The sequence below is a fragment of the Oncorhynchus clarkii genome, chromosome 25, assembly GCF_045791955.1.
Source record: "Oncorhynchus clarkii lewisi isolate Uvic-CL-2024 chromosome 25, UVic_Ocla_1.0, whole genome shotgun sequence".
Classification (NCBI taxonomy): domain Eukaryota; kingdom Metazoa; phylum Chordata; class Actinopteri; order Salmoniformes; family Salmonidae; genus Oncorhynchus; species Oncorhynchus clarkii.
In genome coordinates, this window is record NC_092171.1 from 36,770,419 (window position 1) to 36,785,876 (window position 15,458).

The 15,458-nt window shown below is 45.3% G+C and overlaps 1 protein-coding gene across 1 annotated transcript; it reads left to right on the forward strand.

The window, feature by feature from the left end:
- The first annotated feature begins 414 nt into the window (after positions 1–414).
- Positions 415–14,879, forward strand: LOC139383438 (HIVEP zinc finger 2b). Its single transcript, XM_071127986.1, has 7 exons — positions 415–620; positions 5,806–9,937; positions 10,165–10,358; positions 10,839–11,014; positions 11,232–11,330; positions 11,473–12,338; positions 12,619–14,879. Exons 2-7 carry the CDS (start codon positions 5,921–5,923, stop codon positions 13,117–13,119), a joined length of 5,853 nt encoding a protein of 1,950 aa, XP_070984087.1. The 5' UTR covers positions 415–620; positions 5,806–5,920; the 3' UTR covers positions 13,120–14,879.
- The last annotated feature ends 579 nt before the right edge of the window (positions 14,880–15,458 follow it).

A 15,458-nucleotide genomic window follows, 5' to 3' on the forward strand; every position in this document is an offset into this window, starting at 1 on the left:
CCAACCTCTCCCCGCCCTATGGAACTCCCGGTCACAGCCCGTTGTGACACAGCCTGGGATCAAACCCGGGTCTGTAGTGACGCCTCAAGCACTGCAGTGCCTTAGACCACCGCGCCACACGGGAGGTCCTGAATATTCTATTATATTCTACTATTCTAAAGTTGAAGATGTCTGCTGTGTTTTGAACCTCTAGCTGAGATGTGGCTGTCTGTTGTGTGCCAACCATTGGTAAAAGCAGAGTATTGACAACAGTGTTTTCCCCCCACACCGAGACTGTGTATCTGTCTGCTGTGTTGGAGAAAGTGTCCTAAACCGTGGGCTGTTGTGTAATCCCTCACTGGGCCCCTTGCTATTTCTGTGCCTGGGTCCCGCGTCACGCTTGGGTATTTTCTCTGGTGACTAGCTCACATCAATAGATCTCCTAATGTACGCTCAGTCAGCCAGCATCAGCGGCTGCAACGTCTGATTGATACGATTTTACCCTCGCTAAATCTGATCATAATTGCTTATGCTATTACTATAGCCCAGGGATGTGGAGAATGGACAGCTGTAATTTGCAATATGAGGAATGTGACATGTGACTGGCGATGTGGGACAAGAAGAGAGTATACTAATGTCAGGTTTGTTTGAGGATTATATTCGACATCTGCATGTCCGTCTGTCTGCTGCTTGTGGAGAGACTATTTGAAAAACAGTAGGATAGAAAACATCTTACATCGGTGTTAATTCTGCATGTTGTGTTCTGTGCATGCTGTCATGCCATGGGCTTTCTGCCTCAGTGTCCCCGACTCGATGTGTTTTCCTTATAAAATGTATGGATGAGGGGCTAGTGTTAGACTCCTCTGTGTAGCTGAACGTGATGCAGTGGCATTGTAATGACGTTTTCCATAACCTATGTACAGTATGCTTCCCATTGTCTCCATGCAACATGCTTCAGCAGTGTTGCTGTACTATGTCTTATGAGCGTGTAAATGTATAAGCATACGGTATCTTGAATATAAAGAAACCTTCTAAGAGTCAACCCCCTCCTCTCAACCACTCAAGCACAAGTGCATGCTCAATCACACACATGCAAGCAGCACATTCACATGCCAATAGCCAACCCACAAACATTCAAAAAACACACTGATTTACCACCCAACTGCCAATCCACAAACAACCCAAAAACACACTGATTTACCACCCAACTGCCAACCCACAATAATTTCAAAACACACTGATTTACCACCCAACTGCCTCCTATAGTAGTACTCACTTGCCATATTCCTGTGAACTTTTTGGATATACCATGAATTATATATACTAGTGTACATACACGACCATTGGCTTTACCTACACAATAAATTGATTGTTTCCTAAAAGAGAGGTCTGTTGGGAAGTGTAGTCTATATCTGCTGAGGGAACTAGTAAATATGACTTAGCAGAGGTTGGGAAGTGTAGTCTATCTGCTGAAGGAACTAGTAAATATGACTTAGCAGAGGTGGGGAAGTGTAGTCTATATCTGCTGAAGGAACTAGTAAATATGACTTAGCAGAGGTTGGGAAGTGTAGTCTATATCTGCTGAAGGAACTAGTAAATATGACTTAGCAGAGGTTGGGAAGTGTAGTCTATCTGCTGAAGGAACTAGTAAATATGACTTAGCAGAGGTGGGGAAGTGTAGTCTATATCTGCTGAAGGAACTAGTAAATATGACTTAGCAGAGGTTGGGAAGTGTAGTCTATATCTGCTGAAGGAACTAGTAAATATGACTTAACAGAGGTTGGGAAGTGTAGTCTATATCTGCTGTAGGAACTAGTAAATATGACTTAGCAGAGGTTGGGAAGTGTAGTCTATATCTGCTGAAGGAACTAGTAAATATGACTTAGCAGAGGTTGGGAAGTGTAGTCTATATCTGCTGAAGGAACTAGTAAATATGACTTAGCAGAGGTTGGGAAGTGTAGTCTATATCTGCTGAAGGAACTAGTAAATATGACTTGGCAGAGGTTGGGAAGTTAGTCTATCTGCTGAAAGAACTAGTAAATATGACTTAGCAGAGGTTGGGAAGTGTAGTCTATCTGCTGAAGGAACTAGTAAATATGACTTAGCAGAGGTTGGGAAGTGTAGCCTGCATACAGTACAGGCTGTGTCCTTCCCTCTCTATATCTGTAGTGTAGTTCAGAAGAGAGGTATGTATTGTTTCAGTGAGGCAGGCTTATCTCCCTGACACCCTGCACTCGTAGTTCCCTCCTCTTATTGCTTTAGGATGGAAACATACCTAGCTATGAGGTCAGAATGACCTTGAGGAGAGAGAGAGATCCCCTGTCCCCTCCTGCTCAAGGCTTACAATGTTGTCACCTCTGCCCTTGTAGAATGTATCAAAAAGTCACCTTTTACAGTATACAGTATATACTGTATTCTCCACTTTGGTCTGTCTGTCTAGGAGAGGAATACAAACCCTATCAGATAGCTGTAGTGTTTAGCCCTGTGTCAAGTGGGAGGACAAAGTACTTCCCATTTAAATATTATTTGGACAATCTTGCAGTAGAAGCGTAGCCTCTTTGATTTAATGTATTTTATCTCTGCATCTTAAGAGTCACCTTGGATTTGTATCATCTCTCCGGTCTGTTTGACAAATGTGTGTGTGTGTGTGTGTGTGTGTGTGTGTGTGTGTGTGTGTGTGTGTGTGTGTGTGTGTGTGTGTGTGTGTGTGTGTGTAACAAAGAGAGAAGGAGCAGTAGGATGTAACAGTCTAACAAAGAGAGAAATCCCTGGATGTAACAAATAGTGAAAGAGAGAGCAGTAGGGTGGAACAGAAAGAGAGATGTGGAACAGAAAGAGAGAGCAGTAGGGTGGAACAGAAAGAGAGATGTAGATTGGAACAGAAAGAGAGAGCAGTAGGGTGGAACAGAAAGAGAGCAGTAGAGTGGAACAGAAAGAGAGAGCAGTAGGGTGGAACAGAAAGAGAGAGCAGTAGGGTGGAACAGAAAGAGAGCAGTAGGGTGGAACAGAAAGAGAGAGCAGTAGGGTGGAACAGAAAGAGAGAGCAGTAGAGTGGAACAGAAAGAGAGAGAGCAGTAGGGTGGAACAGAAAGAGAGAGCAGTAGAGTGGAACAGAAAGAGAGAGAGCAGTAGGGTGGAACAGAAAGAGAGAGCAGCAGGGTGGAGCAGAAAGAGAGCAGTAGGGTGGAATAGAAAGAGAGAGCAGTAGAGTGGAACAGTAAGAGAGCAGTAGGGTGGAACAGAAAGAGAGAGCAGTAGGGTGGAACAGAAAGAGAGAGCAGTAGGGTGGAACAGAAAGAGAGAGCAGTAGGGTGGAACAGGAAGAGAGAGCAGTAGAGTGGAACAGAAAGAGAGAGAGCAGTAGGGTGGAACAGAAAGAGAGAGAGCAGTAGGGTGGAACAGAAAGAGAGAGCAGTAGGGTGGAACAGAAAGAGAGAGCAGTAGGGTGGAACAGAAAGAGAGAGCAGTAGGGTGGAACAGAAAGAGAGAGCAGTAGGGTGGAACAGAAAGAGAGAGCAGTAGGGTGGAACAGAAAGAGAGAGCAGTAGGGTGGAACAGAAAGAGAGAGCAGTAGAGTGGAACAGAAAGAGAGAGCAGTAGAGTGGAACAGAAAGAGAGAGCAGTAGAGTGGAACAGAAAGAGAGAGCAGTAGGGTGGAACAGAAAGAGAGAGCAGTAGGGTGGAACAGAAAGAGAGAGCAGTAGAGTGGAACAGAAAGAGAGAGCAGTAGGGTGGAACAGAAAGAGAGAGCAGTAGGGTGGAATAGAAAGAGAGAGCAGTAGGGTGGAATAGAAAGAGAGAGCAGTAGGGTGGAACAGAAAGAGAGAGCAGTAGAGTGGAACAGAAAGAGAGAGCAGTAGAGTGGAACAGAAAGAGAGAGCAGTAGAGTGGAACAGAAAGAGAGAGCAGGAGGGTGGAATAGAAAGAGAGAGCAGTAGGGTGGAACAGAAAGAGAGAGCAGTAGGGTGGAACAGAAAGAGAAAACGTAGCTCATAGGCTGTCCTAATTAAGAGTAGCTCAGAGGGTTTGAACCAGATAATCTTACATAACCTCGTTAAAGAGCACACAGCCTTTGATACTGAGAAGATGAGAATGATGTTCCCTCTGAGACCCAGCATACCATGAAGCCCCACAATGTAGAGCTGACGTATAGAACAAGATGACATACCCTGGTCCACAGTATAGAACAAGATTACATACCCTGGTCCATGATCTAGAGCTGATGTATAGAACAAGATTACATACCCTGGTCCACAGTATAGAACAAGATTACATACCCTGGTCCATGATCTAGAGCTGATGTATAGAACAAGATTACATACCCTGGTCCACAGTATAGAACAAGATTACATACCCTGGTCCATGATCTAGAGCTGATGTATAGAACAAGATTACATACCCTGGTCCACAGTATAGAACAAGATTACATACCCTGGTCCACGATCTAGAGCTGACGTATAGAACAAGATTACATACCCTGGTCCACAGTATAGAACAAGATTACATACCCTGGTCCATGATCTAGAGCTGATGTATAGAACAAGATCACATACCCTGGTTCACGGTACAGAACAAGATTACATACCCTGGTCCACGGTACAGAACAAGATTACATACCCTGGTCCACGGTACAGAACAATATTACATACCCTGGTCCACGGTACAGAACAAGATTACATACCCTGGTCCACAGTATAGAACAAGATTACATACCCTGGTCCACGGTACAGAACAAGATTACATACCCCGGTCCACGGTATCGAATAAGATTACATACCCTGGTCCACGGTACAGAACAAGATTACATACCCTGGTCCACGGTACAGAACAAGATTACATACCCTGGTCCACGGTATAGAACAAGATTACATACCCTGGTCCACGGTACAGAACAAGATTACATACCCTGGTCCTTGGTACAGAACACGATTACATACCCTGGTCCACGGTACAGAACAAGATTACATACCCTGGTCCACGGTACAGAACAAGATTACATACCCTGGTCCACGGTACAGAACAAGATTACATACCCTGGTCCAAGGTGTAGAGCTGAGATTTAGGACAAGATTACATACCCTGGTCCACGGTATAGAACAAGATTACATACCCTGCCCCAAGGTGTAGGTAGAGCTGAGATTTAGGACAAGATTACATACCCTGCTATGGAGCTATAGGGTACATCCAAAATGGCACCCTATTCCCTTTATAGTGCACTACTTTTGACCAGAGCCCTATGGGTAGTGCACTATATAGGGGATAGTGTGCCATTTGGGGTGCAGACATAGTGTAATGGAGCAGAAACACAGGTAGTCCCATAATGTGGAGCTGAGGTATAGGATGAGATAATAAACAGTACACATATCAAGTGTCTTTGATGAGTTTAGCGTCCAGGTAAACATACACACTGTCATTGTAGTGCACTGGCCAGGGGTTAGATGAGGTACAGGTATTTGAGAGAGTCTAGTAAAAGAGCATGGTTATTCTTTCATTTCCTGCCATGATCACTGGTCATTATGCACCAAGTTTAGTTGAAGGAGGAAATATTTTGGAAAATGATTTTTTGTCTGTGAGGTTATAAAGGTCCCTAAGTGGTGATATGATCTGTTTTATGTTTCTTGTTGGGAGAAACAGGAAGGGGGTTGCACGTTAACTACAGTATTTTTGTAAGTAAGTAGTTGTGCTATTTTTGCGTCTACTGGTATTTGGTAGGGACAATGCATGTGTGTCCTTAATGTAATACTGTGAACTATGTAATGTAATGTAATATTGTGAAGTATTGTAATTTCACAAAAAAATAATTATTCTGTTTCTTTTTTTTTCCAGATGACCCTTTCCTGCAACCATTTTACGTCTGCGAATATTACTACTACAGTAACATAACAGACTTTATCATCTGTAGGAAATCAACCCTGAAGAGGAAGGTGACATTGGAATCGTCATGGAGTCACTAGAAACTACTGCAGAGGTGAAAAGCTCTAAAGAGGCTCTGAATAAGACAGTTCCCCAGAGAAAGTCAGCAGCACCAGAACCTATGACTGCCCAAACTAAAATACCCCCCTCGGCTGATTCGGAAGGGGAGGGGTGGCATCTATGCCCAGAACCTGAGGAGGACCAGAGTAGAACCACATATTGTTCAACAGATATGTCTGACTCAGGGAAACTCAGACAATTAGAAGGGAAATCACTACGCCAATTACAGGATCAACCCTGCAGTCATCCTCATTACAACGTATTAACCTCATATCCACCACAGGAGAGACAGACAGTTCCCTTTGCTAGACAGAAAACAGCAGATCACTTGCTTTCTGCACTGCCACTTGTCAGCTGTGGAGGGCCCTCTCCTCAGAGAAGCTCCCCCAGTTTACCCGTGTCTCTCCAACACTGTTCCCAGTCAGGAATAGAGGAACTATCCAAGGAGGTGTGTAGTAAGATGGAGCAGAAGCAGCAACAGAGACCTGGGAAGTATGTTTGTGATTATTGTGGGAGGGCATGTGCCAAACCCAGCGTACTTAAGAAGCATATTCGCTCACATACTGGGGAGAGACCCTACCCCTGCGTGCCCTGTGGTTTCTCCTTCAAAACCAAGAGCAATTTATACAAACACAGAAAATCTCATGCTCACTCGGTCAAAGCTGGGACAGTGCCATTTTCAGAACTGGGTTCTTACAATGTCAACATGGAGGACCGGGGATCTTTAGAAGGAGAAGGAGAGTTCTACTCTGATGCTGAGCAAAGCTCGGACACGGACGAAGACGATTCATCGCTCTTGGACACTGTTTCAGTGGAGGAAGCCGATAGCACCACTGCTGTTAAAGTACTGAATCTCATTGCCCAGAAACAGGGAGTTACATTAGCATCAACATTATCTGAGGACGGTTCACCCAGGCTCTTGGAGATCAATGCTGCTCCAGCTGTTTCTCAGGTCGGCCATGCAATCCAATCCAGCGCCATCAAGCAGAGGCTGGCACTCCGGCTCTCAGAGAAAAGGAGCAGTGACACTGACACATCTCTCTCCCTTCCTAGCCAGGGAAGCAAAGGCAGCACAGACTCAGGCTACTTCTCACGCTCTGAGAGTGCTGAACACCAAACAGGTGGTCCTCCCAACACAAACGCCAAGTCCTATCAAGAGATAATGTTTGGAAAGTGTTACAAGCCGAACCCGAAACAACAGGCCATAACTGTTGTGACTTGCAGGACAGACTTAATGAGTGATTGTAAGACATCGGAGCGAGGTGTTTCCCGCGTATTCACACAAGAAAAGGAATCAATGGTTGAATCGATCAGAATAAACACACATTCATTTATAAGGGAGGACATTAAGGAGGCTCAACTAGAGCTCTCTGATTCTGGACAGCTGGTCCGGAGCAACTCGATGCCCACGTCCTCCGTGGCATGTCAGGACATGTCACAAGGCCTGCGAGGCAGCCACTCCTTTGATGAAAGGGCGTCCCCTGGAGGCATTAGGAGACTTACGAGACAGGCTGCCTTTGAACACTCTGCACACGATGGACCTCCTGACCACTACGGAAACATCTCTGATATTTCCAACCTTGGAGTGGAGGTGGACAGTTTCATCATCCAACAAAAGCAAGCGATGGAATATGCGACGAGGAAACGGCGAAAGGAAAAGTGTGTTGCGGAGGAGGAGGATGTAGGAGGCCAGTATCACACGGACTATGACCACTCTGAAGAGATGAGGGACTATGATTCAAAGCAAACCTCTCAAGGTGCTCTAACCACTACATCCTCAGTGAAAGGACATGCCCAAAGCGTTCACACACAGGATAGAACACAACGTGATAGACTGGAAAGGGAAATGTGGGAAAAGAGAGAGAGAGAAGAGAGAAGATCTTTAGGTAACGTCATCTCTGTGATTCAACACACTAACTCCCTTACCAGGTCTCTCTCTGAACAGTCAGATTCTTACAACTACCAGAGACGGGATAAGCCGTCCTCAATGGAGGTGGTGGAGCAAAGCGAAACTAGAGAGATGCACAAAAGGAATGAGATCTTTGCACACCAGTTGAGTGACAGTAGATTATTAGATAAGTCGTATCAAATGACACCTAAGCTAGTCCGTCAGTCTAACATACCGGTCCCAGAGATCAGGGTGACTGTAGAACCAGACAGTCCAGAGAAAGAGAAATCAGCTGAGGTGAAACAGGTGAAGGCGAAGGAGCCCGATAGACATATAGAGGAGTTCCAATGGCCTCAGAGGAGTGAAACCCTGTCTCAGTTCCCCCCAGAGAAACTCCCTCCGAAGAAGAAGAGACTGCGCTTAGCTGACTTGGAGCACTCCTCTGGCGAGTCTAGCTTTGAGTCGGCTTGTACGAGCCTCTCCCGGAGCCCCAGTCAAGACAGCAACCTATCCTACTGCTCCAGCTTCTCGTTTGACCGAGAGGAGAAAGAGAGAGAGGTTATCCCCAAGCCAGCTTCCCCGGCGGCTAGACAGGATGAGTTTGGCAAAGCATTGGAGTTCTTAGCGGTGCCAGGAAGCGGCTACTCCCTCTCTGTCCTGAACCAACGTCAACAACATGAAATGAGACGTACCTCTTCAGAACAGGCACCGTGCCACTCCCAGTGCAGAGAGCTCCCAGAGGTCCGCAGCGTATCGTTTGACTACGGCAGTCTCTCTCCAACGGCCAAAGTTAGACATGCGGAACTCAGCGCCAGCTACTCGGAGCCCAGACGGAGTAACTTGGTAAGACAGGAGTCCTTGAATGTTAACCTTGAATTTGCACATCCAGTCCTTCCGCTAAATATTCTTCCTCAGTACCTCAGCAGTGCCCTGTCGTTCTCATCCACCGCTCTGCACTCTCAGTGTCTGCCAATGTTCTCCCCTCAGCCATCACACTCTGGTCTCCTAGTTCCTGTTAGAATCCAGACTCACGTGCCATCCTATGGTAGCATCACATACACCACTGTGTCCCAAATTGTAGATGATCCGTTCGAAAGCGTTAACTCCACCAGAACCTCTTTACTCACTTCTCACTTCGCAGATTTAGCCACGAATTTGGATACATCTAATATATTATTAGGACACCCTCGAGGACTGTTGACCAGCCCAGTCCAGGTTCACGTTCTAGATCTGCCCCCAGCTAAGCTGAAGACAGGCATCCCTCTCTCCCTGACCTCCAGGACGATCTCCACCACCAACTGTGGGTCCAGTGGTGGATCCAACAAACGCATGTTGTCTCCGGCCAGCAGCTTGGACCTGTTCATGGAGGTCAAACAGCAGAAACGCGTCAAAGAGGAGAAAATGTACGGTGAGATAGTGGAGGAGTTGGGTGCTGTGGAATTAGGGAATTATAATGTGACTGAAGAGAACAAGCACAGTTTAAAGTCAGAGTTTCAAAGTGACACCAACCAGGGAGTATCACTGTCAGGCTTTCCTTCAAAATCCTCTTTGTCTGTCTCATCAGCGCTTCATTCTCATAACGAGCCAGCAAGTGGAAGCTTCGTCTCACCTCAGCAACAAGGGTCAGAAAGTCCTGATTCCCCTATGGATAACTCGCCAACAGAAGCAAGCCTACATCCACATGCTCTGCTTTCTCTAAAGGATTTCAATGAGTCTGGCATGGACAGCAAGGCACAGATGGAGGTGCTGGTGCAGCTAGTCAAAGGTCAGGGCATCCTCATCTCAGACGGGGAAAACACCAAACGGATATCTCAATTTCCAAGTCTCCGCACAATGACAGCTGTGAGTTGGTGCTATCTGAACTACACCAAGCCAAACAGCACTCACAGCAGCTCTCCCCTGTCCTCTGTGTACGCTACGTGGTGCATCAGTTCCCATAACCCCAACCCTCCTAACCTCAACACCAGTGCCACCTTGGCTCTGCTCCGCTCCAAACAGACAACTAACACATGGGTGTACACCATGGCTGCCATGTACCAACCTGGGACTGGGAAGCTGGTCTCCTCCTCACTCTTATGGAGACAGAGGCTCGGGCTGGTGAGAACATTGATCGTTCATTATTTCATTATTCATTATTCCATAAACATCTATATTGAATGTTTCCAATCCTGGAATCAAGTTACATTATAAATACATAATCTAATTGTAACCATATTATATATTTTCTTCTATACCTAAACTGCATGTTCACGGAATGTTTAATGTTTCACAGAATTGTTTTTATTTATTATTTTTATTAACGTTTATTTATCTGTCTCATTTAGCTACAGAGCAAACCGCAGCTCAAAGAGCTGGAAGGGAGCTCCTATGGGAGGAAAGTGAAGGATGCCAGCTGCAGGGTAAAAGCCGGGAAGGAGGACTGGAAAGAGAGGGAGGTCTCCTCGAAACAAACAGCAGTGCCAACACCAACACCAACACCAACACCAACACCAACCCGGATAAAAATATTTGAAGGAGGGTCTGTTATGATAATATCACATCAATCAATAAGCGCTATAATATTAATTTGAATGTTAGTTTGTAATGTGTACATGTTTTATAAAGGGGTTATGCCTGGTGGTACAAATTATTTTTTTAAACTTTATTTAACCTGGTAGTCCCATTGAAATCAGAAGACCTCTTTAAAAGAGATCCCTGGAATTAGATTGAATAGCTGTTTTCACTTACCTTGCATGTCTATAGCTACGTATAATATAAAACACATGTCATTCCATGGAGGGCCAAGTGTCTGCAGGTTTTTGCTCCTCCTTTGTACTTTATTGATCAATTCTGGTCATTGAGTCCAATTTTTGACCTAGACAACCAGGTGATGGGAGTTCCTAACTAATCAAATTGAAAGGAAACTGCAAAAACCAGCATACATTCGGCCCTCCGTGGAATGAGTCTGACACCACCCTGATATAGAACATCGCATTAAGGATGGTTTTCCTCCCCTCAGGTTCAAGTCTAATGAGGACTATGTGTACGTGAGGGGCCGAGGCCGGGGGAAGTATATCTGTGAGGAGTGTGGCATTCGCTGTAAGAAACCTAGCATGCTGAAGAAACACATACGCACCCACACTGACGTCCGGCCCTACGTCTGCAGGGTCTGCAACTTCGCTTTCAAAACTAAAGGTGGGATTCCCTTCTTCTTTCAGACGAATGAGACGAGAGATTAACTTTGTGACGACTGCTGATTTTAAAAAGGGATTCATCAAATCAACTAGATTGAATGATGATTGCATTGATGACAACAGTAATATTTATTCCCCCCCCCAAAAAAAAGTACAATTGAATGATAATGATAAAAAGATAATCGGCTAAATTAATCTTTAACATGTTTGACTCACAGGAAATCTGACCAAGCATATGAAGTCAAAGGCTCACATGAAGAAGTGTCTTGAGCTTGGTGTGTCAGTCACAGTGGATGATACAGAGACACTGGAATCTGGTAAGATATTGACCAATGACCAGGGAGTTATTCAGATATTTAAAACTGATTGTGTAACCCATGGTAACTGTACCACAGAAAGAATGACAGAAACAAGTGATGTATCCTTTGTCTTTACTTGTTGTTCTTTCAAACAATGCAGATGACATCCAGCAAGACTTGAAGACCGGGGTTTTGAGCTCAGCCAAACACCAGTTCTCAGACGCAGACGACTCCGATGGCATGGATGAAGAGATCGACGATATCGACGAAGATGACGAGGACGAGGACGACTACGACGGTGACTCTACTCCCAAGATCCTTTCCCGGAGCACCAGCCCTCAGCCCTGTGGTGTAGCCTCTCTGTCGGTCACAGCTGCCGCTGTCATCCAGGGTGTGTCGTCAGACGTCCATGGCTGTCCCCTCAGTTCCTTCCATCCCCTCCCCAGCTGCCTCTCAACCTACACCCTGCCTAGCGTCGATATCCACCCCCATCCCACCTCCACCCTGTCAGGCATTGATGTCCACCCCCATCCCCATCCCCCCTCCACTGTCAGGAGGACAGGGCCAGACCGGAGGACTGTCTTGGCCTCCAGCCTGGACAAGGAAGACTGTAGCCTGGCCATGCTGTCTCCTGACCAGGGCTGTCTGTTCTTTGACCCCTACCCCACCTGTCTGCTGTCCCCCGGCTGGGAGTCCCCTCTGAGGGAACCGCCTAACTCCCGCCTCGGCTACCCCTCAACCCGGAGAGACCTCTCCCCCCGGGGACGCTCCTCACCTCGATGGGACACCTCCCCGCTGAGGCCAAGCTCCCCCAACCTCACCCCCATCCAGCACCTCTTTCCGGCCTGTATGGAGAGGCCCCTGTCCCCAGGTGGAGTGGACCTGGCTGGGAGGAGACAGAGGGTGGTGCTCAGGGCTGTGTCTCCACGTAGAGGTGGCTCACAACATAGAGACTCTGGGGATAAAACCAGGCAGCAAGCCAAGGCTGAACTGGTCCAGCAGGGAGAAACCATTGAAATGGATATGGTATGTAATATAGTTGTTTACAGTATGTTTTCATTGACTAGTATATGTTTAGATTGACTGGTATATGCTTGTCCATCAAAACTAGCTGCACTGACTTCATTTCAACTGACTTCATTTCAACTCAGTGTTCTTGATGTTAAACCTTTATTAATCACAATGTTTTTTTTTCACCAATGGTGTCCATGAATTTTTTTCTTGATTGTCATTTCAAACTTGTTTTTTTTAGAAAGAAACTGTAGATACGTGTCTTCTGATTGTCACTATAACTTGTTGTGTTTAGGATCAGAGGAGAAGCGTGCCTCCCTGCCTGCCTGGGTCCGCCTGCTCCAGTTGTCCTCGTCAGAACCTCTTCAGCCACCTCCCCCTACACTCTCAGCAGCAGGCTGGGACTCTCCTACCCATGGTGCCTATCGGAGGGATCCAGGTACTGCGCTCTCTGCCCTCCTGCAGCTCTGACCGGACCCATCTGTCAGCCCTATCCCCTCAAAAGACTGAGCTCCACCAGGACAGCACTAAGGAGGGATCTCGTCTGGCAGCCCTCGGTGCAGAGGACTCAGGAGCCCGGCAGCAGGGGAGGGAGAGGGGGATGGAGAGGGAGATGGAGAGGGAGACCGGGATGGAGAGGGAGAGGCTGTCCCCCCTCCAGACACCCCGGGACTCTGAGGAGGAGAACCCCCCTGTCTCTGTCCTCATGGTCAGGAACCCTAAGCAGGAAGAGGTTCTTCAGACCTGCACCAAGGCCATCGCCTCCCTCAGGATCACCTTCGAAGAGCATCTATAGACTGGGGTTGCATCCCAAATAGCACCCTATTCCCTATATAAAGTACTACTGTTGACCAGAAGGCTCTCGTCACAAGTAATGCACTATATAAGGAATAGTGTACCATTTGGGCCTTTCCTCATATGGGACGTTCTTTGGTGCTTCCTCCAGGAGCAGCTGAGCCCCCCCATCCAACGTCCAGTCCTCAGCTAGCATGGTTCTAGATCAATTAGCGATGTCTTGACAACTGCTATGGTCACGCCAACTTCTCTGGTCACATATGAGTTGGCAAGACAGCACAAATAGATATGGAACCAGGCTATGTCCACAGTTCCTCTCAACCTCATTCCACTAGACAGACAGACAGACAGGCAGGCAGACAGACAGACAGACAGACAGACAGACAGGCAGGCAGGCAGGCAGGCAGGCAGGCAGGCAGGCAGGCAGGCAGGCAGGCAGGCAGGCAGGCAGGCAGACAGACAGACAGACAGACAGACAGACAGACAGACAGACAGACAGACAGACAGACCCCATTGGTTGGGTGTTGGGGGATTCTTCTCTCAGTTTCAGTTACTTCAGGTTTCTTCATGTTAGTAATGCAACGTTCATGTGTCTTAACATTCCCCTCCCCTCACCATACTATGATCTATATCTGAGAGGAAAACAAACCTTTAAAAACAGAGACTTTATACTCTCTATGAATTTTTTTTGAACTTTTAGGTCAGTGGAGTTCCTCGCAGCAAAGGATAAGCAAGAGGACGGTTGAAGTAGTGGACACAGGTGCAATATATGGGATTTAAAGAGAATGCTTCTACGTTAATTATGCTTGCATACACTTGCACACAAACAGAATCATTTATATTTATTATACCCCATAACCCACTCTTAACACATTTATTCATATAAATGCGTATGTGTACTATTTTCAAAATAGGCTTGTTGTTTAAATTGTATTCATATCGAGTGATTAGTTAAGAATTTGATTATTGGAGAGAAATTGGAAAGGAAATAACGGGGAAAGTATCTAAAAAAATATGAAAGTATTTGAAAACTGAATCTGACCAAATTTAGTGTAGACTTGCTTTTTGTCCAGTTTGGTGCTTTTGATTGAAAAGCAAAGATCTGTGCCTTTTCTTTGCTTTCTACATAATGTTTTAAATAATCGTATTAAGCGAGGAAAAAGAGAATATCATGTTTAAGGAACTTTGAATCAGAATTGTCTGGCGTGACAGTGTTATTATCAACAAAGAAATTGCACAAAAAAAATTGCTTTTACTTTGTGGAATTAAATTGGTGTTTTTCTAGCTACATTTTATGTAAAATATATCTATTTGAAATATTTGTTATGTTGCAGATTCTCAATGTTGTGTTTTTAGCTTTTTGAACAAACGCATGAGTTTTTGCTATTGCACAAATAGAGAAGTGCATACGTTTACTGTAAGATGTCTTTATATATTAGAAAAGTATGCTTTTATTGCTGATGGTAAATATTTGTCTACTATTTATATGCTGTATATGATCTCCACTTATGCAACAGTGTGTCTCACTGACCCATGCTTATGAGATGCTTGTGAGAGGCTTGTGAGAGGCTTGTGAGATGCTTATGAAGTCATGTCATTGCATTATAACTTATGGCTTTAAGCAATCGTTGTTCGTTATTCTGGCCTTTGAACCTTTTTGTGAATTTAAATAAGCACTTTCATCCTATCTTTTATATCTGACTGAGATGGTTATTAAGGAGAAATAAAAAAAACAATCATGTATTCTAGTGTCACTTCAAACATTCCACTACTATGAAGTGATTGTTATCTGAGTGCACGTACAGGGCACATAAGTTTAACTCCTCTTTAATTTCAAGTGTGAATTCATTTTACTTTAAATTTTTGGTAAAGAAGATGGGGTGGGTTGAGTAGTTTGTAACGACCTGTACCGACGTACCTTGAAATTCACATTTCCTTTACGTCCAATTTTAAACCATTTTTTTCCAGTGTTGAATTCACATGACTTTTTATGTGAATTGTAGGTACAGAGATAAACGACTGAGATTATCTTTTCAGAGGTAAAAATAAATAAATAATGGCTGCATTTCCAATATGGAAGTTAACAGGAATGTTGGCAAATTGACATTTTGACATTTACAGGTTCACCGTTGAGGCATGAGTTAGTGGACTGATTTGAAACACACAACTCGACATGTTTACATTACAAGCACGGTGTTATAATCAACTTTACCTCTCACAAGAATGTCTGGGGTAGCTACCGCTGGACCCACTCGATGTACATGCTGTCTGGTATGTAGCATATAGCTACAGGGTGATGTTATGTGTGTATACAGAGAGGACGGTTGAAGTAGAAAGTCT